At 43.1% G+C, this 21,475-nt stretch overlaps 1 protein-coding gene across 4 annotated transcripts in view; it reads right to left on the bottom strand.

The window, feature by feature from the left end:
- The window catches only part of CRTC2 (CREB regulated transcription coactivator 2), a 161,268-nt gene that overhangs the window by 18,395 nt on the left and 121,398 nt on the right, over positions 1-21,475 (bottom strand). For 2 of the 4 annotated variants that reach the window (XM_069218165.1, XM_069218169.1), the window contains exons 12-14: positions 18,307-19,095; positions 14,396-14,479; positions 10,199-10,412 (exon numbers count right to left, since the gene is read on the bottom strand). In XM_069218165.1, the coding sequence (XP_069074266.1) occupies positions 10,199-10,412; positions 14,396-14,479; positions 18,307-19,095 (1,087 nt within the window). The remainder of the gene's footprint in view (positions 1-10,198; positions 10,413-14,395; positions 14,480-18,306; positions 19,096-21,475) is intronic. The other 2 variants (XM_069218166.1, XM_069218168.1) reach the window with 2 other exon arrangements.

Here is a 21,475-nt window from a genome sequence, read left to right as displayed (position 1 = left end):
AAGGTATCATAAAAATAAGGCAATAAAAAAGGCCACATCAGAGACTTCAATGCTGCATTCCACGTTTATGGAGGAGCCAGGCAGCATGCAGAAACTTAAGCATTGCGAGGACAATCACCTATCTTGTATCAAAGCGTAAAATGTGTAGTGCAGGTGCATATTCTCTGATACCCAAGAGATTGCACCATGGTTTTAGCCAATGCTTGCTTGCCATAGCATGCCCGGGACAAAAAAAGCCAAAATGATGGAGAGTTTCATCCTGCACCATTAGAAAGTGGGCACCTACTCGAATTGCAATACTTCTCACCCCACTTTGCACAGAAACTTTTTACCAGGAGGACCCCATACCTCCATTTTAAATAGAATTGTGATGGGGTAGCACCAGGGAAAGAGTCGAAAAACGGTTTATAAGCAGGACAGATCTTTGTGGCCAATAATAGATTTGCTAAACTCCCTGCCTTAACGCATTTTAGCTCCCTCAGCCACAGATTTCTCTTATATATAATCTTCTATTGATTGGAAGGAAACTGACTTAACTGAACCCGGAGAGGCCCACAAAGAGGACAAACACATATAATGCTGAGAAGACATGATATAGGCAAGCCAGGCAATCTTCTCATACTCTGGAGAAATTAAAAGTGCCTTTGTCAAAACTCTATAGGTTTTCAATTCCTCTACAGACCAAAGTCTGTGCCAGTACAGTATAGGTCTAGACAAGATGGCACATTTAACTGGGTAAAGACCCAAGTCTCAGAGCTGAGGAAGACAAGAGGCACTTTGTGCGAGATTAAGAACATTCCGCTCAAACCTATTTTCTACTTTGAATGGCTAAAAAGAGCTGGTATAACCACACAATTCTGCACCATAAGTTGCTGAGCTTTTTGCTTTTAGATTATAAATCTCAACTATTGGAGCAAGAGAGCTAGTATGGGTCCTCCTACGTTTTATAGACACCCCCCCTGCCACAAATTGGAATTTCAATGCACATTTGTTAATGAGGGTGGACCAATTCAATTTGTGATTTAAGCCTAATCCCAGATAAACAAACTCCTGCATTTTTTCAAGTGGGCCACCCTGCAACCCCCATCACTGCCCGGAAAGTCAAGTGTGTGGACAAGGTCTTAAATAAAAAGAGAGAATAGGGTGAGGCCAGCACGCAGCCCTGGTAAACACCAGACCCTATGTTAAACGGGTTGGTAAGCTCACCGTTATTACCATACCTGACACTGGGCAGGTTGTGCACATGAAGCTGTATTATGACAGACAGTAGGCTATCATGGATGCCAATCTCCTTCAAAACCTCCTGCAGTTTGCCTCTGGGGATGGAGCCAAAGGCTGATTTTAAATAGACAAAAACCACATACAAGTGGCCCTTGTTGAGAAAGAAAATAAGTTACTTAACTGAAACTGTAGTTCTCCCGTATTGGTATCTTTCATAGATTCACATGCTTTAAACATTCCCAGTCGTCGAAGTGGGAGTCCCGTAGTATTACAGAAAGCAGTAAAGAAAAAACAACTTTGTAGGTAATGCAAATGTCATTCACTTTAACAGGTAATTAATGTTATTAGAAATAATGCAAAGTCCAGCCAATCAAGCAACAGCTCCCTTTAGAACCCTCATCACAAAGGCTCCAGTGTCTCAGATTTTCCAGCACAAGTGAGATATGTAATAAGATATAAAGGGAGTCTCTATGGGGAGGAGGGCAGGTCACATGTGAATCTATGAAAGATACCTATACTGGAGAACTACAGTTACAGGTAAGTAATTTATTTTCTTCTCGAGAAACTTTAACTCTGTCTTGTGAATGGGCTCAAACAGATTTCTCATTTGTTGTGACAGTACTATATTGAAGTGCCGAGGAGGAGGACGTTTTACGGGGGGAAACGTTCTGAGGAGTCCTTTAATGAACCGTTTGATTATTCTTGAAGACCACAGATATGGAGAATTACTGGATCACCAAAATCTAGAAATCGCTGCTAGATGTACTTTTATTGAAGAGTGAGAAAGGCCAGATTTTGCTAAGTGAAGGAGATACAGAAATATCTGATTGGGTAACGATGTAAAAGGGTGGATCTTGGAAGTTATACACCAGAGACAAAATCTCTTCCACTTAAGTTTGTACGTCCTATTTGTGAACTTTGCCCTGGCCTTTGCAAGTATGTCTCTGCATTCAGAAGGAATATCTAATCCAGCAAACTTGAATTCAGGAGGCAGGTTGACAAATGAAGTGATGTTGAGCTGGGGTGACGGACCTGGCCTCGGTTCATCCTCAGCAGCATTGGTATTGGGGACATCTGGATGTGAGGTTGTTCTGAGAGGAGGATGAGCTCTGTGAACCAAAACTGACTGGGCCGTCAGGGAGCAATGAGAAGCACTCTGCAAAGTTCTCTCTTTATTTTTCTCAGAAACATTGGGATCAATGGGGTTGGGGTAAAAGCATAAGCATAGATCCCTGACCATCTTATAAAAAATGCATTCCTCCATGATCCTCTTTGAGGTTGCCAACTGGCATTTCCAGTTCTCGCTTAATGCAAACAAATCCACATTAGGTTTGCCCCAGCGATGGAACAGCTGGTCTAGAGTTTGCTGGTCGAGCTACCATTCGTGGCAGTTGGAACTGGGCCAGCTCAATGAGTCTGTGATGATACTTGATATGCCTGGCACATGATCCACTCACAGTGTTATCAGAGTGCCCAGTTCCATATCTCCTGCGCTTGATGAGATAGTGTGGGAAAGCATGTTCCCCCTTGCTTGTTTAAATAGTGCATAGTTGTGGTGTTGTCAGTGCAGATGAGCACCAATGATCCCGTGATCTTGGGTAGGAAGTATTTGAGAACTAAGGCAAAGGCCTTTAGTTCCAGGAAGTCTATATGGAATGTAGCTTGATGAGCATTCCATTTTTCATTGACTGTCAAGTCTTGTAGGTGGGCGCCCCCGCTCTCTTGGGACTCGTCTGCTGTGATGACACACACTGGAATCTGTGCCAGGAAGGAGAGGCCTCCGGAGAGGTTGGTTTGGCACGACCACCATAGCATTGGCATGCTTCATTATTGGAGTAATCTGAATGGTGATGTTGAATGATCCGCTCGTCTGCAACCACTGCTTGTCTAGATCTTCCTGCAGGGGTCTCATGTGGAGACAGCAGTTTAAAATGAGGGAAATGCATGAGGAAGGCACCCCCAGGAAAGATTTGTAGAGTTGGACCGAAACAGTCTTTTTTGTAGTTAGTCTCAGTGCAAGACTTTGAATGTTTTCGTGTCTCACCTGGGAAGCAAATGCTTTTGTCTGCTGTGTATCCAGCACTTTTCTTAAGAAGGTGATGTTGGTCGTAGATGTTAGATGGTACTTTTGGCTTTGACTGTAAGACCTAAGGTACAGCATAGCGATAGACATGTTTCTCTTGCTGTTTATGTGGCTGCGTGCCTTTATCAGTCAATCGTCTAAATATGGCACTGGAGCTAACACCTTGCTGAAGATTTGGGGTGCGGATCACAGCCCAAATGCTAACACTTTGAATTGGTAATGGGTGTTGGCTACCCTGAACCATAAGAATTTCCTGTGTTTGGGGTGGATTGGAACATGGAAGAAGGCATCTTGGAGATCTAAGGCAGTCATATGATCCTCGTGGTTGAGAAGATGATGCACATCCTGAAGGGTCACCGTGCAAACCGACTGCTTCTTCAGAAATCTGTTTAAGATCTAGGATGGGACGCCAGTCTCCTGTCTTTTTCTGAACAAGGAAGAAGCAAGAGTAGAAACCGATACCCTCCGAGTCTTCAGAACTATTTCTATTGCTCTTTTGCATATCATGGTGGAAATCTGCAATAGAAGCTATTTTAGATGGAAAGGGGATGGGGACCTTTTGGTGGGACGTTTGGTGGAGTTTTCTGAAATTTAAGGGTATGGGATATCGAGGACTCACCTGACGGATGTTATCTGGGACCACTGATGTTTGTAGTTGGAAATTCTGCCCCAATCTGAGTTGACAGGATGGAGGTTTAACCGGCACCAAACGGAGGTCACGGTTTTCTGGCACTGTCCCTGTCTCTGGAAGATATCTTTCCTCTGGTGGTAGGTTTGTAAGCTGCGGATGGCAGTTGCCTATAGGACTGCTGGTGTTGATGGTCATATGAATGGCGATATTGACCGAAAGGGCTGGTATTGCTTGTATTGTTTATATCCTCCTCTAAAAGTGGAGATACCTTGGCCTCTGGTATCCCGAAATAACTGTTTCTAAATTGCAGAGTGCACAGAGATTGGGCTGTGTCAGTATCTGCCTTGATAGACTGAAGAGCGTCGTCCGCATACTTGCCAAATAATTACTCCCCATCATATGGCATGTCTAAGATCTTGGATTAAATCTCATAGCGGAAGAAGATGGCTTTGAGCCAATCCTGGCATCTGGCTTCCATCTTGGGTTAATCCATTAAGAGGTCAATGCACGTGGAAATATTTGACTACATTTGGCAGTCGTAATGGCCTGGAAAAGCCAACGAGTTTACTGCTTAAATGGCAGCGGCCGCCATGATAGAGAACCTCTTTCCTATATTGTCCAGCCACCTGCAGTCTTTGTCAGGTGGAGTGGAGAAGGGTGTAGATGGATTCCTGAAGCGACAATGGCCGGCTTGAGAAACAAATGAATCTGGTTTTGGTTGACTGATTAAACAGGCAGGAGAATCGTCAGGTGCTTTATATTTTTTTTCAAGTTTGGAAAGACTTGCTGGTATGGATGCTGGTGTCTTCATAACCTAGAGCCCTTCTTCCCATAAAAAAAAACAACAATTGGGATAGCCCGGACAGTCTTTCTGGCTGGTTCTTTGAAGCCGTAGAGAAAACAGTCCTACTGTCTCATGATTATTGGGAGCTGAAATCTATTGGCAGCAGGTTCCATAATGCCATGAAACCCACCAATGTCCTCAGGTGAGGAATACACTGGTGGTAGTTGGAAGGTACCTGTGTCTGGTAACCGTCCCACTCGTTTGGGACAGAACCAGTGTCTCTGGTCTCCCCCTCTTCTCTGTTATCATCGGCATCAGTCAAAGATGCATCGTCCACTGGAGCTTCGGATAATGCAGCAGCCAAACATGGCAATGGTGCAGGGTGTGCTGTAAATAGCGCTGAAGTACTCTCTCTGGGAGAGCATGCTGCTAGAAGTGGTCTCATCTGAGGTGTGTGTGGTAACGGGGTGGCAGATCCCAATTGTGGGAATCTGCAGTAATAGTCCTCCAGCATATGTTGCAAGTTGGTTAATAATGATGCTGTCATCTGTATTGCTGGTTCCTGCTGCTGTTCACTATAGGGAGTGTGCATCTGATGTTCATATTGTTCTTGTGCATAATGCTCCCCATAATATCGTTGATCCTTTTTGTCCTCCTCTTGATATTTAACATATAGCACTGAAGGGCTATGAGCTACTCCGAATGGGCCTTCAACCTCTGTGCATCTTTCCTCCTCCTCATCATCATCAGCCAAAAGTGTTATCAGGTGGCATAGATGACACCTTACTGGGTGAGGTGTGGGATGCCAATATTGTCATCTGGGAGGATCTGCGCTTTTGCTGTAGTAAGGAATAAGGTAATAAAAGAGGGAGGTTTCATCACTGTTAACAGTTTCCCCATCAAAGGTATGGTACTGTTGCCAACAATGGGGTCGTCAACAGCAGTGCCACTGATGGTGGAAGCTTTAGCTCTGACACAATGACGGACGTCTACGGGTCCCTCGTAGATGCCTTTGTCAACACTTTCTTCGACATTGTTGTAATCGACGGTGAGGGTGCCCTTGGCCTTGCATGGATTTTATAAGGGTAATGGTCGTTTATAACAGCGGTGATAAGACTATCATATGCGAGGCCACTGTAGTGAACATCAAAGTCGCTGTAGTGGCAGTGAAAGTGGAGACTGCTGTTGACCAGGCAATGGTCGACCAGTAAGTACACTTTGCAGCCTAAGGAGAAAGAAGTGACTGTCCACGCCGGCAAGGATCTAGCAGGTTTTTTTAATTGTGCTGTTTTGTTGGAAGGTGTAGATGGCTCAGAGTGAGCGGTTTCTGAGGTAACTTGTCCCTTTTTAGAGAAAGTTGGAAGTTCCTCTGCTCTAGACTTTAAATGATAAGCTTTTTTGACAGACTTTTGAGACTTTGGGGACAACTCAGTGGATCTCTCTCTCTTCCTTGAAACTATAGTCTTTGAGGAAGTATCACTACCTTCATCAGATAGAGGGCATTCCTTGGCTTTACACTTCTAAAGCCGTATCAGAAGTCTAGCCACTCAGTCTCAAAGTATTTTGTGATAAAGTGCGGCAGATCTTACAATCTGTCACCTCACCTGGTGGTCAGGGTGAAGGCAGTATACGCATTTCTTGTTTGGGTCATCTGAGTGGAACCTCATTTTTACACAGGTGCTGCAGGATCGAAACAATCCCTTCTTGACTGGAACTGAGATGATTGTTTAGTCAGAAGAAAGATTAACCAAGAAAAACAATGCTGTTTTGAGGAAATAATCCTCTCAAATGGAGTATAAATCAGAAAAAGTGAGCAGAGCTCAGGGAGACTCCCATCACACAACGTGGAGTAGAAAATCTGAGACCGGAGTCTCTGTGGTGAGGGTTCTAAAGGGAGCTATCGTCTGATTGGCTGGACTTCAGGTCATTTCTAATAACACGGATAAGCTGTTAAAGTTAATGTCTTTTACATTAACTTCAATGTAGTTTTTCCTTTACTGATTTGTATTGTACCAAGGGACTCTCACTTCGATGACTGGGAATGCTTCAAGCATGTGAATCTAAGAAAGATCCATTACTGGAGAATAGGTTTTTCCAGTAAGAGCAACAGAAGCAGAACATGTGCTCCTCTGTGCTTACCCAGCTTCTGAAGCCTGCCTGAAACTCGGAAAAGACAGAATTTTCCTTGGCGTAATCCATTAACTGCCCCAGAACGATGCAGGAAAAAAGTTTCTGGGCAGTGTCAATAAGATTGATTGGCCTATAATTCCCAGAATCGTCTTTACTACCCCTTTTTTCAATAAACAGGTATAATCTCGTCTGAATGCCAAAAAGCAGGGATAGGTACGCCTTCCAACAGACAGCGAAAGAGCAGATGAAAGTACATGGCTCATATCTGGGGTTCTGCCTTGAATAATTCCCCAGGAACAGAACCAAGGCCTGTTGCTTTATGAGGGCCCTGATGGCCTCCACAATGGCCTTCAGCTCAAAAGTCAAAGAAGTAAAACTTCCTCCAGGGCGTCAGTGACATATTCTGGTCCACTATTTTCACTGAAGGGCTTAGCTGCATACATTTTTGATAAGTGGTCCACCCAGGTCTTGGGTTGAAGATTGTAATCAATACTAGTGTCCTCGTTACGATTACCATTAGCCACTGTCTCCCAAAAAGACTTAAGCCCTCATTATAACATCGGCGGTAAAAACCACCTACCGCTGCGGTGACGGCCGCCAAAAGACCATTGCCGCGTCTACCATCCGTCCGCCATATTATGACCACAGCCGAATTTCCGCAACAAGAAGGGTGGAAATCCGGCTGTGGCCATACTGGCAGATGGCAGTAAGGTGGCGCTGCTACCAGCAGCAGCGCCACGCCAGAAGACCGCCATCAGCCATATTATGACAAATAATACAGCTTGGCGGTGTTCTGCTGGCGGGCACTTCTTGCCGTAGCAGCGGCCCGCCCCGTCTCCTACCGGAAGACCCCCTGGATCCAGGTAAGTCGGGTCTCCGACAGGGGAGGGGGGGTGGGGGTGTTGAGTGTGGGTGTGTGTGCATGTATATGTATGTGTGTGGGTGCGTGATTGAGGGTGTGTGTTTAGTGGTGATTACGTGCGTGAATGTATGGAAGTGTGAGTGCGTGTATGTATAGAAATCGGAATGGTTATCTCCAGCCTGGTGGCTGCTACCGCCATCGGTCGGAGTGGTACATTGGTGGCTTGGCTTCACACACCCCGCCAATGTCATAACGTGGCGGTAAGTACAGCCAGCCTGTTGGCAGTACTACCGCCACATTAACGCCGACCGCCGGGGTCATAATGACCCCCTAATGTCCCTAGTTCTAACTGCTATGAGCAGGTCGTCCCACAGATTTTGTTCCTACTGTAGCTTAGCTTGTGAAAGTGAAATCTTATAGTCCTTTCGGGTTTTACGAATGACATCTCTATTGGCATCTTTCAGGCTCTGAATAAGAATGGACCTTCATTTCCTGCAAGGACTATTAAACCAAGCACACTGGATGTGTGCCCTGTGAACCCTTCCCTCAACCTTGCATAATAAGCCTTCAAAAGACCTAAACAGCTTTTTGTGACACTTAGTAAAGGACACCTGGTCAGGGATACCTGGACCACTGGCACCCATAAACTTGATAGTATCCGCCAGCTTGGCACAAATTTGGGCCATCCTCAGAGGGTCTCTACAAACCACCTCCCATGTTGAGCCTGCTTGTTATTTGAAAGTGATAGATTAACCCCAGAATTAGGACTGCCATCCTGGTGATTACCAGAGCTGTACCTGCTAAAGGTCAGATGGAGGGCTGTGTGGTCATTATCAAAGCAATCTACAATCTTCGTATCGATTAAAGAGGGCAATAGCAGCACAGTCAAAAAGATGTAATCAATATAGAGTGGCGGCGGCCCCTCACCATCGTAGAATGTTGCCCCGGTGATGGTGGTGATCCCCAGGGCTGGGGGATTGAAATAGACCCTTAATATTAATTCATTTCAGTCCTGAGGAGGCTGCGGTCCCTGGTACTGGGGGGAGGGCGCACAGGATCCTGCCTTAATATAAAAACTTTTGTCCCAGGGAGGTGGCAATCCCCAGGGCACGGGATGTGCCGCACACCTGCATAAATAAGGAGTGCCACGGGGATGTGGTGGTCCCTGGGGCTTTCATAAGCCCTAGGAAGGAGGTTCCATGCACCCCCATCGTATTTTTATGCTATGGTCCCGGGACCTGGCCCACCCGAGGGCAAAAAGAAATACTTAAATACTTTTAAGCCTTTGGAAGGGGAGGGGTTGTCCCTGGGGGACCCATGCACCAAGGCTAGGGTAACAGTACCCTGTCCCCCTTTCATTTGTTTTGTTTGTTTTTTAGCCTCGGCTGAAGCTGAGTCTTAAAACGGCTGCCAACATTTCCTGGTTGAAGTGTTGGCAGCCAATCAGATCTATGCATGAGATCGGGAGGATCTGTGAAACCTTCACACCTCTAGATATACAAATTTGGCTTTCCTTAAATTTCTCTTCAACTACTGAACAGATTTACACCAAATAAAAAAAAGCATAATCTGCGTACTGAAAGCTACCTTTCAAATCTAGTGTAATTCTGTCCAGTGGTTCGGGCTGTAGTCGTGATCACAGCTCCAATAGGAATTAGCATGGGAAATGCACCTTTTTTGCCAATGCCCCCTGCAATCCACCCCCCCACCCCCTACCCTTTTCTGCTTGACAGATCCTCCCATGAAACAGAGAAATAGAGGACAAGCAAAACAAGATTCTCTGGCACACTTTTTATTGGGAAAATTTAATGAAGATTCGTCAAACAGTGCCACAGCTAAACGCAAGTCAAAAAACGCTTTTTCAATGGAAACTAGGTCCTAACTATAAATACCTACTGGTAGGTCTGCAAAAGTGAGTGGGCAGAACCCTAAATGGAACTCTACAAGTTTGGAGTTTCAAAAGCAGAACATGGTTCTTAAAACTGCAGTTGAAAATCTGAGACAAGACAGTATTATCAAGGGAGTAGAGATCTCAGCCCATCCACCTAACTGGCTGCTAGCAGAAGGGCTATTGTTATAAGGAGTGTTTTTTTTTTTAACAATGTTGCACAGTACATGTTCTTGGGGAAGTATTAAACCTTGGAAATATGGGTATGGTTCTAAGTATGTTAGGTATTATTAGCATTCTCACTTCTCAGAATGATATTGGAAATGGTCGTACAGATGTTGTCATCACTGAAGCTCTCTAAGGAAACTGGGTTGCTCTATATATAGCAGATTTCCAGGGATTAGCACCTTTATCTCCATAATGCCCATATTTTTACTATAATATTGGTGATAGTGACAGTTTGAATATCTGTAGTGTCTTCTGAGTCTCAATTTTAGAAGTGCTACTATCACAGTTAGATGTTGTCTGTAGGCATTAATCAAACATAAAATGTTGGTATTATGGTTCCATACCATTTAGAATATATACAGAGACCTCACCCGTTAGAATGATATTGGGGATAGTGCCGTGCCTCGTACAATTATTCAGATTCTGCTTGTTGAGCGACAGAGGATCATGAAAATTGCTGTTGCTTTCGTTCAGGCTCAAGCTGCCACTTTGATGGTAGTTTAGGCCTCCGGGGTTCCCGAGGAAGGCACTGTTGTTAAACTGTAGGCAGCCAGCTGGGCCTTCCACCATGTTGAACTGCTCAAACTATGACGAAAGAGTAAGCAAAAGAGAAGATCACTGACTTGTACACACACAGCTCTCTTAAAGAACAACTGACAAGGAAAGTCTATACCGTTTTTTGAAACCCCTCTGACCTCACAATTGTCCACAAATTTAAACTTAAGTAAATAATGGTAACAGTCAACAAAATGTCCACACTTTTACCCACGTCTTTAAAAGAAACATTTTATTTCTATGTCTTACAACCCTCTGTCTCCTCAAATGATTAAGTTAAAGTTGTATTCACAGCAAACGCCCTATTACTTCATAATGTCACAACAAGCATCAAACTTTTTCACACCCACTCCATACCATCCTGTGGTTTCCCTAGAAATAGAGGACTACAGCTGCTAAAATAAGCAAGGAGGACAGCTAAGTAAGCTAAGTCACTTGCAGCAGAGAAGCCCAACAACTTCAGGTCACAGGTTCTCTTCCAAGCAATTCAACTTAATATGCTGAGGATGTCGAAATAAGTCTTCGAGTTGGATAATTGTATACCATGTTATTGGCAATATTATGTTAGTGTTATTCATGTTTGCACTTCTGATACAGTGTAAGACGTGTACAAGTTAGACTACGCAGCATGGAATCTGAGATCTCACAGTGTCAAACAATAACAAGGCGAATGCGAGAGCTAAATTTGCAAAAGTTGGCCTCTCCTATTAGAATTTTACCCGTTGTGAAATATGTGGCAGGCACATAACAAAAAAAAGTTCCTTGTACTAACGTTAACTATCAAGCTCTTGCTAGATCCAAAAAGTGAAGGCGACCAGAAGTAAGTAGTAATGAGTGAGAAACAAAAAGGCAGATTGAAATGAAGATGGCCATGTAAGGTGCAAGTGGCTGCAGCGGACTACTGAAAAACTGCAAGGGACGCAGGCAAGCATGCAAAGCAAGGCCTGTTCTACAAGAAAAGACTAAATCCATTGGGTAATACTGTTGCTGGTGAACAATCTACCTAATTGCAGATTCCTCACCTTTTGAATTCCCCCAAATGCCAGACTGGAACATTTTCAGCAACTGCTCTTGTGTGCTGGTAGGTGGCACTATATATCAAACGCCACAATGGTTTTGCACTATCTCTGGAAGTGATGAGACACAGCACTATATAGACTCCACCCCCTGGGAACTGAAGTCAGTTCCTTTCTTGCCCACTCTTCAACATGGGACTGGAACAATACTCTTAAAGTTGTCTGTATCTTACTGACCCCAAAACGTTTTTTTCCAGACAGTGTACTAGGACAGAGTCTCCCCTGAAGACCACAGGCTTCAAAACCGTACCATGACTGCAGTAAGCAAATTTTGGTTATGGTCCTACAAGACATCTGTCTTAGTTTGAAGGGTCAAGGATTGACTTGCAGTGCTGCCACAGCCTGAATCTTTGCAACCAGATGATTTGATCAGAGAGTTCCACAGCCTGAAGCTTTGAAACTAGATGATCCGTTGTTCCTCCTTTTCAAAAGCCAAGTTTTTAGAGATATCATAAACTGGCAGTTCCCTAACTTACGTCTTTCAATTTCCTCTATTAATGATTGTTAGGGATCTCAGGAAAGCATTCCAGAGCCAACAAATAAATGAGTGAAATGTGAAAGGAAGAAGCTACCCTGGCTTATTCCTCCTAAACAGAGTTCTGACAACGAACCCACTCCAGATCAAGGTATAGACTGTCACTTCTCCAGAGACAGGCACAATGGGACACATGTACACCTGCCATCAGAGTAATCTTTTATTCAGTCTACTTCTTCTTCAGTGCAGGCAGCACCGTTATTAATATTCACAGGTTTCGAATCCTAACTTGACAAAGTTAGCACAGCTATCCCTCACTTGACAAAGGGAGCCGAGATAACCTTCACTTCTGGCAAAACAATCCTTAGCTCTGCTGACTGCAGACAGCAGAGCTACCAAATATCTGTTGGAGACAGGCAAGGTATCCTACATTTGTTACAAACAGAAATACTCTGCCTTGCTCTGCTGGATATCGTTGGATAGGCGCATATATGTTGTTTTATCTGTCAGTTCAGTCTGTCTAGTGCAGAGCAGAAGTTGCTGGACAAATAGAACCTCATAGCCCATTGGTGGACTGCTTGGTCTGCTTCCAGAGGAGTAGACTGCCACTTATGAGATGGTCCCATGTAAATGCCCACTGTTACTGATTGTGAGGCAAGTGGATTCCACAACGATAAGTCTTACAACTTTAAAGAAAACGTTTCTTCTAGATACATTATCATGCCACAAATTTATGATCTTAAGCCTTCCAGGTGTCAAACCGGTCCAACAATGCTTATTCCTAGCAATAGCTTTACTGCATATCGAGGCAGGGCCATGTGGCTGCTGCTACAACTTTGCTTTCATGAAAGTAAAGCAAGGACTGTGCTACAGTAAAGGAAGCTTTACGCATAACTTTCCTTAGATATAGGTTCTTCTCCCTTTTGTGTTAATGAGGGATCTGGAATATAAGTTTTGCTCTTCTGCATCCAGCAGGTCTTGATGATGTATATCATCTCATATGTCAGAGTAAACTGTAATATGAGCTTACAGTACGGGAATACTTTAATACTGTGAATGATCGGTTTAGCATATGTAATATCCATTTGTAATGAAGGATTCATTACTCAATATGCTTTACTTTACTGACACACTGGAAGGTGGACAGTGAGTGTGGAAAGCAGTCATGCAGAGCTCTCAGTAGCTACACAGATGAATAAGCAGCCAAAAGAAAATCTACAGCAAAATGCAAAGCTAAGACGCCAACAGCAATGACATACATTGAAGACAAGGGGGAGGAGTGTACACATTCTTTCACTGTGTGATGAGGACTTCATTGAGGGTGGAAAGGAGTGTCCCAAACAATAATAAAGCAGCACCTCCTTGAAACCACCTACAATGTCAGTAAACTGTTTATCCCTTTCACTTGTCTGCATAATTTCCATCAATTAACAAATAAACAAAAGGTCCCAAAGTAAAATGTATTACATCTCCCGATGACATAAGTACTTGATAAAAAAATTAAAATGGGATTGGAAATTAACACATTTGCCCTTCATCAAACAAAATTACATTTTGAATGTGAAGGAGATACGAGAAACTCAGGAAATGAGTGAGGATTAGTATCAAGGAACATGAATTATGGATGTCAATAAAATACTTGTACGTGCACAATCACATCTGAGATTATCGGTCATACGTAATTAAGGCTGAAACATAAATCACTACTGCATGGCAATGGATTACATATGTAACTCTCTTCACCCATTAAGATTTACTGACAGAGAGGCTTCAGACAACAGGAAGAGATGTGCCATAATAAACAAGTAGGCACATCCACTGAAAGGCCTGGAATTAAAACACGGCACGGCTGAAGGTAATAAGAAAAATAATAAAAGCATTGTCGTGGACTAAGCAATAGTATTATGCAGTCACTCAGCTCTTTTAGGCTGTCCTTTAAATGTCTAGAGGTAAACTGCATATAAATGCTAGACTCTGAAGGTATTGCTTGTCTCTATAATCTCAGAGTAGGTAAACCGGTATCTTGCTTCTTGTATCACATGAAGCATGTAATGGAATCTAGGTTGTGTTAAACAAGATATTTGTTTCTGCAAAATACTGTGCAGAGATAATGTTACACCAATGGCCAAGGAGTAATTACTTCCTAGCAATTTAAGTGCTTGGTGGATACTAAAAGGACTGAAGATTTTAACTTCATGTCGAGGACTGAACCACAAGAGACAGAAAGTTACAAGTGGGTTAGAAGACATGGATAGAGTGGTTACAGATACACAAATGCACATAATATAAAAAGAAAGTAGGAAGACAGAAGGAGCAAAGCGTGAGTCATCAGAAATGGGAGCTGAGACCAGGCGGCAAGAGCGACTCAAAGAAACTGGCAGTGCTGACAAAAGCAAGCAGAAAGCAGCAGCTGAATATGCAGACATTTCAGGGGTGATGGAGAACAGCACACAGTGTCATACCTGCTGGGACAAAGCGCTTGCTTGCTGGGCGGTAAGCTGCATATCAAGGTATGTGTCATCAAAGAAACTGCTGAGCAAAGAAGCCTGCGGCAGAGATTGGAAAATACAGAGGAGTAAAACAAATAACCCCTAACATGCAATTTCTGACCTTCCAAAACAGCACCCACTCTCTCTCAAGCTATAAATGACCATAGACAGCATACCTGCTGTACTGCAAGTGACACTTAGGACATGAGCTAATCATGTCTCCTCAAACCCCTCTGCACACCAGTTTATCTCCATAAGCTACAATGGTTCTGTAACTCTGGGCTAACAAGCACAAAAGTGTGTGTGTGTGTGTGTGTATATATATTTAAGTGAGTGAAGTGGTGTGAAATGTTTGCAAACTGCTTATGCAGACTCCACTGCGTCCAAATGCATTTGTACATTTAGGTTGAGAGAAATGCAGACTAAAGTTATTGGGAGAAGTTCAGGCTTACTCAGACTATCTGAAAGGAGCATTTTACTAGGCCAGGGTGGAACTCGCAGAGTTTCAGTGTAAGGAATTCCATAACAACTCTGTGAGATTCTGTGGAGTTCCACAAGCGGGTGTAATTCTAGCGCATTGCGCTGAATTTAGCACCGGGAGCTTGTTTCGCACTGTAAATTCAGCATGAACTGCCGCACTTGGTGCGCCAGAGGGTGCTGCTTCTTTCTCCCACTCGAGCATATTTTCTACTCTAGCGGCAGCTTTTTCGATGTGAATGGTTGCGACTTGCTGCAACCGCCCACACTGAGAAATCTCACTGGGAGGCATTCTAACACCCCAAAATCATGCTAGGGGATGCAAAGTCTCACTGGCCAACTTAACAATGGTGAGCTGTGGGTGAGAAAAAACTCCACCATGCAGCAGTTGGTAAGTTTTGCCAGAACTACGCACTCCAAGCAGAGAGTTGGTAAAACTCTGCAAACTCCACCAGCGGGGCAGAAATGGTTTTCAAACTCCCATCAATTCTGTGATGGATGGCAAATAAAAAACAAATTGGAGAACATTATTAAAAACAATGACAAAAAACAGCTGTATAACTGTTAAGGCATAGACTGATGAAGAAGACAAGTCAGTTTTCAATTGTCGGTCAAAGAAAATAGTGAAAATAATAATGATAATTAAAATTGTGATGATATTGATAATAATGATAACAATAATGTTATGTATCTTAACTTCTTCAAATGAGCCACACATACCAACTAAAACAGGTGGCCATCAGACACAACAATCCTAGTATCAATAATATATTGACAGATTAATTGTTGCAAAATGAGCCCAGACCTTTTTTCACAGGTACCCTTCCAAGTGTGTGCTTTGGAGGAGGATTTCTGTTTCAAAGACAAACTGCGCTGGAGGAGAAGCGGTAGAACTCAGCAGACCCTCATTAACTAATCAATCAGGAAGGATAATGTGGATTTCCTGCTGACATAACGGCAGGCCAGCAGAGGAAACATCTTGGTGAAGACCTGGAGGGCCTGTAAGAGTCATCTTGAAAGTGGGGGTGGGGCACCTTGTCCTGGTAAGTGGGTACATATTTCCTCTCCCACAGTCCTGAAGAAAGTTCACTTTGGGGTCAAGGCTGAAACACAAAATTAAGCATTTTTTTGTAGATCAACCAGGGCTTATGGCAAACCACATTGAACTTTACAAAGATACCCTGATATTGGCAAGGCCAAAATTCTGTATAATGCAGAAAAGGTTGTAGGGAAGTGGAGACGTTCTCCAAAGATGTTTTCTACCTTAAGTGCTGTTTCTGGGTTCCTGGCTGTTTCTGTGGATGGTAAAACCACAACAACTGTAAAAGACAAGATCTGTCCTTAATAGGAAAAAATAGTCTGACAGGGATGACTCAATGTTGCTGGTTAAGGGTTTAGCACAGTGGTTTTCAAGTCTATACAAGTCTAGACCTATTTACACATCGCAGTTAAATTATGTTACCTTTTTAAAAATGCAATAAAGTATTTTGGCCAGAGCCTGGCTCCCCCCTGGGATCACTTGAGAGCCCCTGTGGGGCCTCTTTTGAGAGGCAGGGAGATCTCAGCTAGGTCTGGTACCTCAAATCTACCAGAAAGTTCATAAACTAGGCAGAGGTATGAACTTTCTCCAGTGAAGAATCCAGAAGTCAAAATAGGAGCCTATGTTTATTCAATTTGAAGTCGCGAAATTAAATCTTGCAGTCTTTAGGAGGGGCTACAGGTACTGTGGGAGGACCTCCACATCTTCCTGCATGTCTCCAATTAAGCCTATGTATTAAACGGTCAAACAAACAGAGAGATGTTCCTGTTTACCTTCTATTCAGATGGGACAAACAACGTACTATATTTGTCAAAAGGTGCAAGTGGCACCTTTTGACAAATATAGAGGTCTTGGTCTGCTGAATAACCACAGAAACTGTGGAGGATTGCAAAAAAGAGTAGAATGCTACTCAGTGCGCTACATCTTACACCAACCAATGCTTGGTGCAAGTGTCATATTGACTGGAGTGGTAGGATGGTGGGAGGGGGATGGGAAAGGTTGTCAGGCCAACTACAGTAGGTGAGTGTCTGAAGGCACCCTGGCCACTCCTAACACCCGAAGATGGTGACTGGGATCTCTTAACTGGAGCAAGTGTCTGTGGAGTTGGGTTACCCATCTGAAAATCTGGCATTAGTCTTAATAATTGTATTAAAGAGATATCCAGAGGCTCTGAAAACATGGCTATAGCAACAGAACTCGTTATTTGAGCATCTTGAGATCGGACCCCACCTGTGGGAGGAGCAGGAGAGATCTGAGTTCAAGTATGACATAGGACTGATGGGTAACTTCGGTTCAATAGTAGATGCAATAAGACAATAAAGCATGCCAACTTGAAAGGATGCAAACTGATCAGAAACAGCAGAGGGTGCAATCCGATGAGCATGAATCTCACATCAATATCTTATAATAGTTCACATGTAGAAACCCACATGAGCTGAACCCTGGTCAGAACCAACCTTATATGAGCCAGTATTTAGAAGCATATTGGTGTAAATCTATGGAACTTCAGCTGAAGAAACATGTGGCGGGACATCGCAGTGAGGTGTTGGTATTTCCCCTTGCATTCTCTTGACGAACTGGTGTTCTTGGATTGTTAAAAGAATACACCACTCGTGCAGGGTCTTAAAGGTCACTTCCACTTCCTTTCTTTTCACTCCTGAATACTGTGATATATTTCACAGTATAAAAATGGACAGCTAATGAGGAACCAGATTTAGACAACACTGTGGGAGATGGATCTTTACACTTATGGGGAGTGCTGCATGCAAACTGTAAGAGTCAAATTCACAGGGAAGGCTTTGGCTTGAGTGGCGTTGCTGAATCTGGTCAGCAGCATAACAAAAGCAGAAAAAACATGAATGCAGTTCAGGGGATCCTGTCCCAAGGAGTCATGATGAAAATACACAAAAGCCAAGAATGTGAACCTGTGAAGTCATGCTCAAGAGGCAGAACCTGGGAAGTGCATGGGCTTGGCTGTCAAACCTGCAGCTCATCACTGCAAGCTTTGTTTCTGTGCAGCGTGAGTATGGACGAAAGTGGCACCGCATATAGTAATAAATATAAGTTTGATAACTCAAAGTAAAGTGTTTTGGAGTACAGTTTGCATAGAAGCAGAGGGCTTAGTGAAGTCTTTTGGATGAAGATATTTTTTTTTTAAAGTGATGAGTGCATGTAAAGTGCTAGTATACAGAATGTGTTTAGAGTTGTTGAAAGTGTGCTATTTTAGGCCTTCTGAAGTACTACTGTGGCTTAAAATAACTGTCCCCCTCAAGTGTAACCTTAGCAGAAAAGAAGAAACCAACTAAACTGCCTTGTGCTCTAACAATGATCCTAAGAAACTCTCACCTAGTTAAAGTATAATACTTACGCTCCCCAGATTAAAGTCTCCGACAGCATTATTATACTGTTGCAATGCTGAGTTTTGATATTGTGGGATAGCATACTGCCGCAAAGGGTGATGATTCTGGGTTACTGGCTGTTGAGGCTGCACATGGTGGTGCTGCTGCTGCTTTTGCTCTTGACCTTGCTTGTGCTGATCTTGGTGGTGGTGCTGACGTGGTTGCTCTTGTTGGTGGGGATGCTGTGGTTCTTGCTGGTGATGTAGATGTTGCTGCTCTTGAAGCCGGTGTGGACTGTGTTGTTTTTGTTGCTGTGGTTGCTCTTGGCAGTGCAGTTGTTTCTGTTCCTGGTGGTTCCGATGTGCCTGCTCTTGGTTGTGATGCAAATGTTGTTCTTGTTGGTGTGGTTGGTGCTGCTGCTCTTGCTGGGGCAGATGTTGCTGCTGATCGTGGTGCTGTGAATGCTGTTGCTCCTGTTGGTGGAGGTGATTCTGCTGCTCCTGTTGAAGCTGGCAATGTTGCTCTTTGTGTTGGTGCTGCCGGTGCTGCGGCTCTTGTTGGCGGTGCTGATGCTCCTGCCCTCCTTGATGTTGCTGATGTTCTTGGAAGTGGTGTTGCTGTCCATGGTTCTGCTGTTGCCCTTGTTGATGATGATGATGATGCGTCTGGTGCTGCAATGACGACTGCTGCTGGGACTGCTGCAGTGACTTCTGTGTGCCTAGAGTTTGCTGAGCCTGTAAGAGCAGGTTCTGTTGATTGTAGGGATACGGGGGTAGCCTCTGATCGGCCGGCAGCTTGCTGGTATCCAACGGCACACCCTGTAAACATAGACCAACAAAAGTCAAAACAATCGCATGAATCCCTTGCACTCACCAAACATTACTAAACATGACCAAATTACATATTCGCTCAATATTTTTCCATTGTCTATGCAAGAAAGAGTTTATCAACTTTGTCGATAAAATAAAGCATTTACAAAGAGTTTTTCATCCATGAATACAATGGGCACTAATTTGATGGTAAAATCGCAGTTGATGATCTCTTCATCTGTGAAGCCATGATTATTACTATAGTCACTGATTACGGCTCAGTCTAAGTCTTCATCGGTATGAGAATCATCAAAAGAGGAGAAGTCACTGGAAGGATTTTTTCTTTTTTTACAGTTGCCCAAACAACATATACTAGTGTACCAATAAATGCATTATGTTTAGTTTTTCCCCATCGCCCTGTGGACAAAGCGCAAATCTCCTCTTTCATAACCAACCATGGGTATCATTGCACAGTTTCCCCCTTACATAGCCTATCTGCCATTTGAAAAGGTCATTACATGTATTCTTCTGCATGATGAAAACACCTTTTTGTAAACCCATATTTTCTTTACCCAATTGTTTCTTTTAAAAAAAAGGCTCAAATTGCTAAATAAAACTGAAAACTTAAAGTGCAGGGGCTGGTAAGAGAAGTGTTGGTACTAATATGGCAGGTGATATGATGGATTCCCGCAGCACATTTCACACAGGCAGGCACCCCCTTCCCACTACCATGAAGCCTCAGCCTGGCTCTTAAAAAACAAAAAGCCCAATGTGCTTCCCCAACATGGCAAGTTCCTATAATAAATTGCTTCAATTTCAACACAGGTGGCAGGCTTCTTTGTTTTCTACAATCACAGTACAGAAAACATGAACTCTAACCAGACATATCATGTACCAGGTCATGTTACCTTGGTCATGCAGATGTTACCAGAATGGGGGGACTGAAGGGGAAAGATCTGGGCCTACTTGCTTGTTAAGTAGTGGTCACACTGCTCTCTTCAACATTTAGGGAGCAGTGTCTGCTCAGCAAAGTGGAAATGTTGTGCAGTAAGCAGGGGGCAGACAAAGAGTTAAAGGATAGGAGGAGAAAAGAAAGTCAAAGGAAGAGCTCACAAAAGAACACAGAAAAATACATATATTAATACAAAGGCACACATGTTAGATTTAATTAATGACTTGGAGGCGATACTTGCAATGTCACCTGGATCCTGCCATGCCACCCCTGTGCGCAGTCTTGTTTGTTTTGTTTCCTACATCTGCTTGCGTCAGGTAGTTATTAAAGCCCTGTAGTTTTTGCTCGTGGAATACCGCAAAGTACTAGGGTTGTTCAGACAATTTTTAAGAACAATGACCTCCAATATCAACACCCATATATTTTTGTTCCAACTTCCCACACTGATTTGCAGCTCACAGCATTGAAATTCTATCAAATAGTTCATTTTCCAAATGTAAAAGAAGGTGTGATACATTGCACATACTTAGATGTCCACCATCCACTACTGAGTACCTGTACAGAAAAAGGAAGCTTCAACACTCCTTTATTATTGAAGTAGTCTACAATTAAAAATATATATTTTAATGGAAACTGCTAATCATTGAACTGGCATTACTGATGATTCTTTCATGTTTAGTCTTGCACAAGGAGAAATGGGAGAGATGGGTGTTCACTGCATTTCTATAACCTATTTTACCTCTTATGTCACATACCACTGTACTTATTTACATTCATGTTTTCATTTCACAGGGGACAGTGCATAAGCCATTCACCCATGGATCATGAATCCATATTTTCACTGGCAGTCTGCAAGGGAACGGTGCAATAAGGCTTTCCACAAACAAACTAGGACTGTAATCGAATGGACATTCAGGATTTTGAAGGGCAGATTTTAAGCCTTTATAAAAGAGAGGATGCTTTGGAGTACACAACAAAGACTGCTTATAAAAGTATTGATTTGTGTGCAATTCAGCATAAATTACAGATGTTGCAAAGTTTACCAGAAGAAAAAACTGAAGAAGGACCAGAGAGATAACCCACGCTAGGCCAAGAGACTGAAGAACAGAAATCACAAATGATATTTAATGTAATGTCTTTACTGAGTAACAAAAAATCGCGCACTTGCACATAAGTTTGATTTTGCTTTTATGTTTCCTGTTACTTCAAAGGTATTTTACTTTATTTAAAACATTAACTCTACCTAAATGAAATTCTGACATTGCATTATTTCTTTATACACAAATTTTAAGTAGACTGTTTTTGTTACTTTATCTAAGGAGGACTACTGGTTTGTCTGGTGTTTTTCACCTGGGTTCTCTTCTCCACTTCTGCTTATGTGTGCATTTAAAGCACATTCCTGGCAAAATAATTACTGATGGTTAGATTTTAATCACT

The sequence above is a fragment of the Pleurodeles waltl genome, chromosome 12 (genome assembly GCF_031143425.1).
Source record: "Pleurodeles waltl isolate 20211129_DDA chromosome 12, aPleWal1.hap1.20221129, whole genome shotgun sequence".
Classification (NCBI taxonomy): domain Eukaryota; kingdom Metazoa; phylum Chordata; class Amphibia; order Caudata; family Salamandridae; genus Pleurodeles; species Pleurodeles waltl.
Note: the sequence above shows the minus strand (reverse complement) of the source record. Positions and strands in the feature narration are given on the sequence as shown.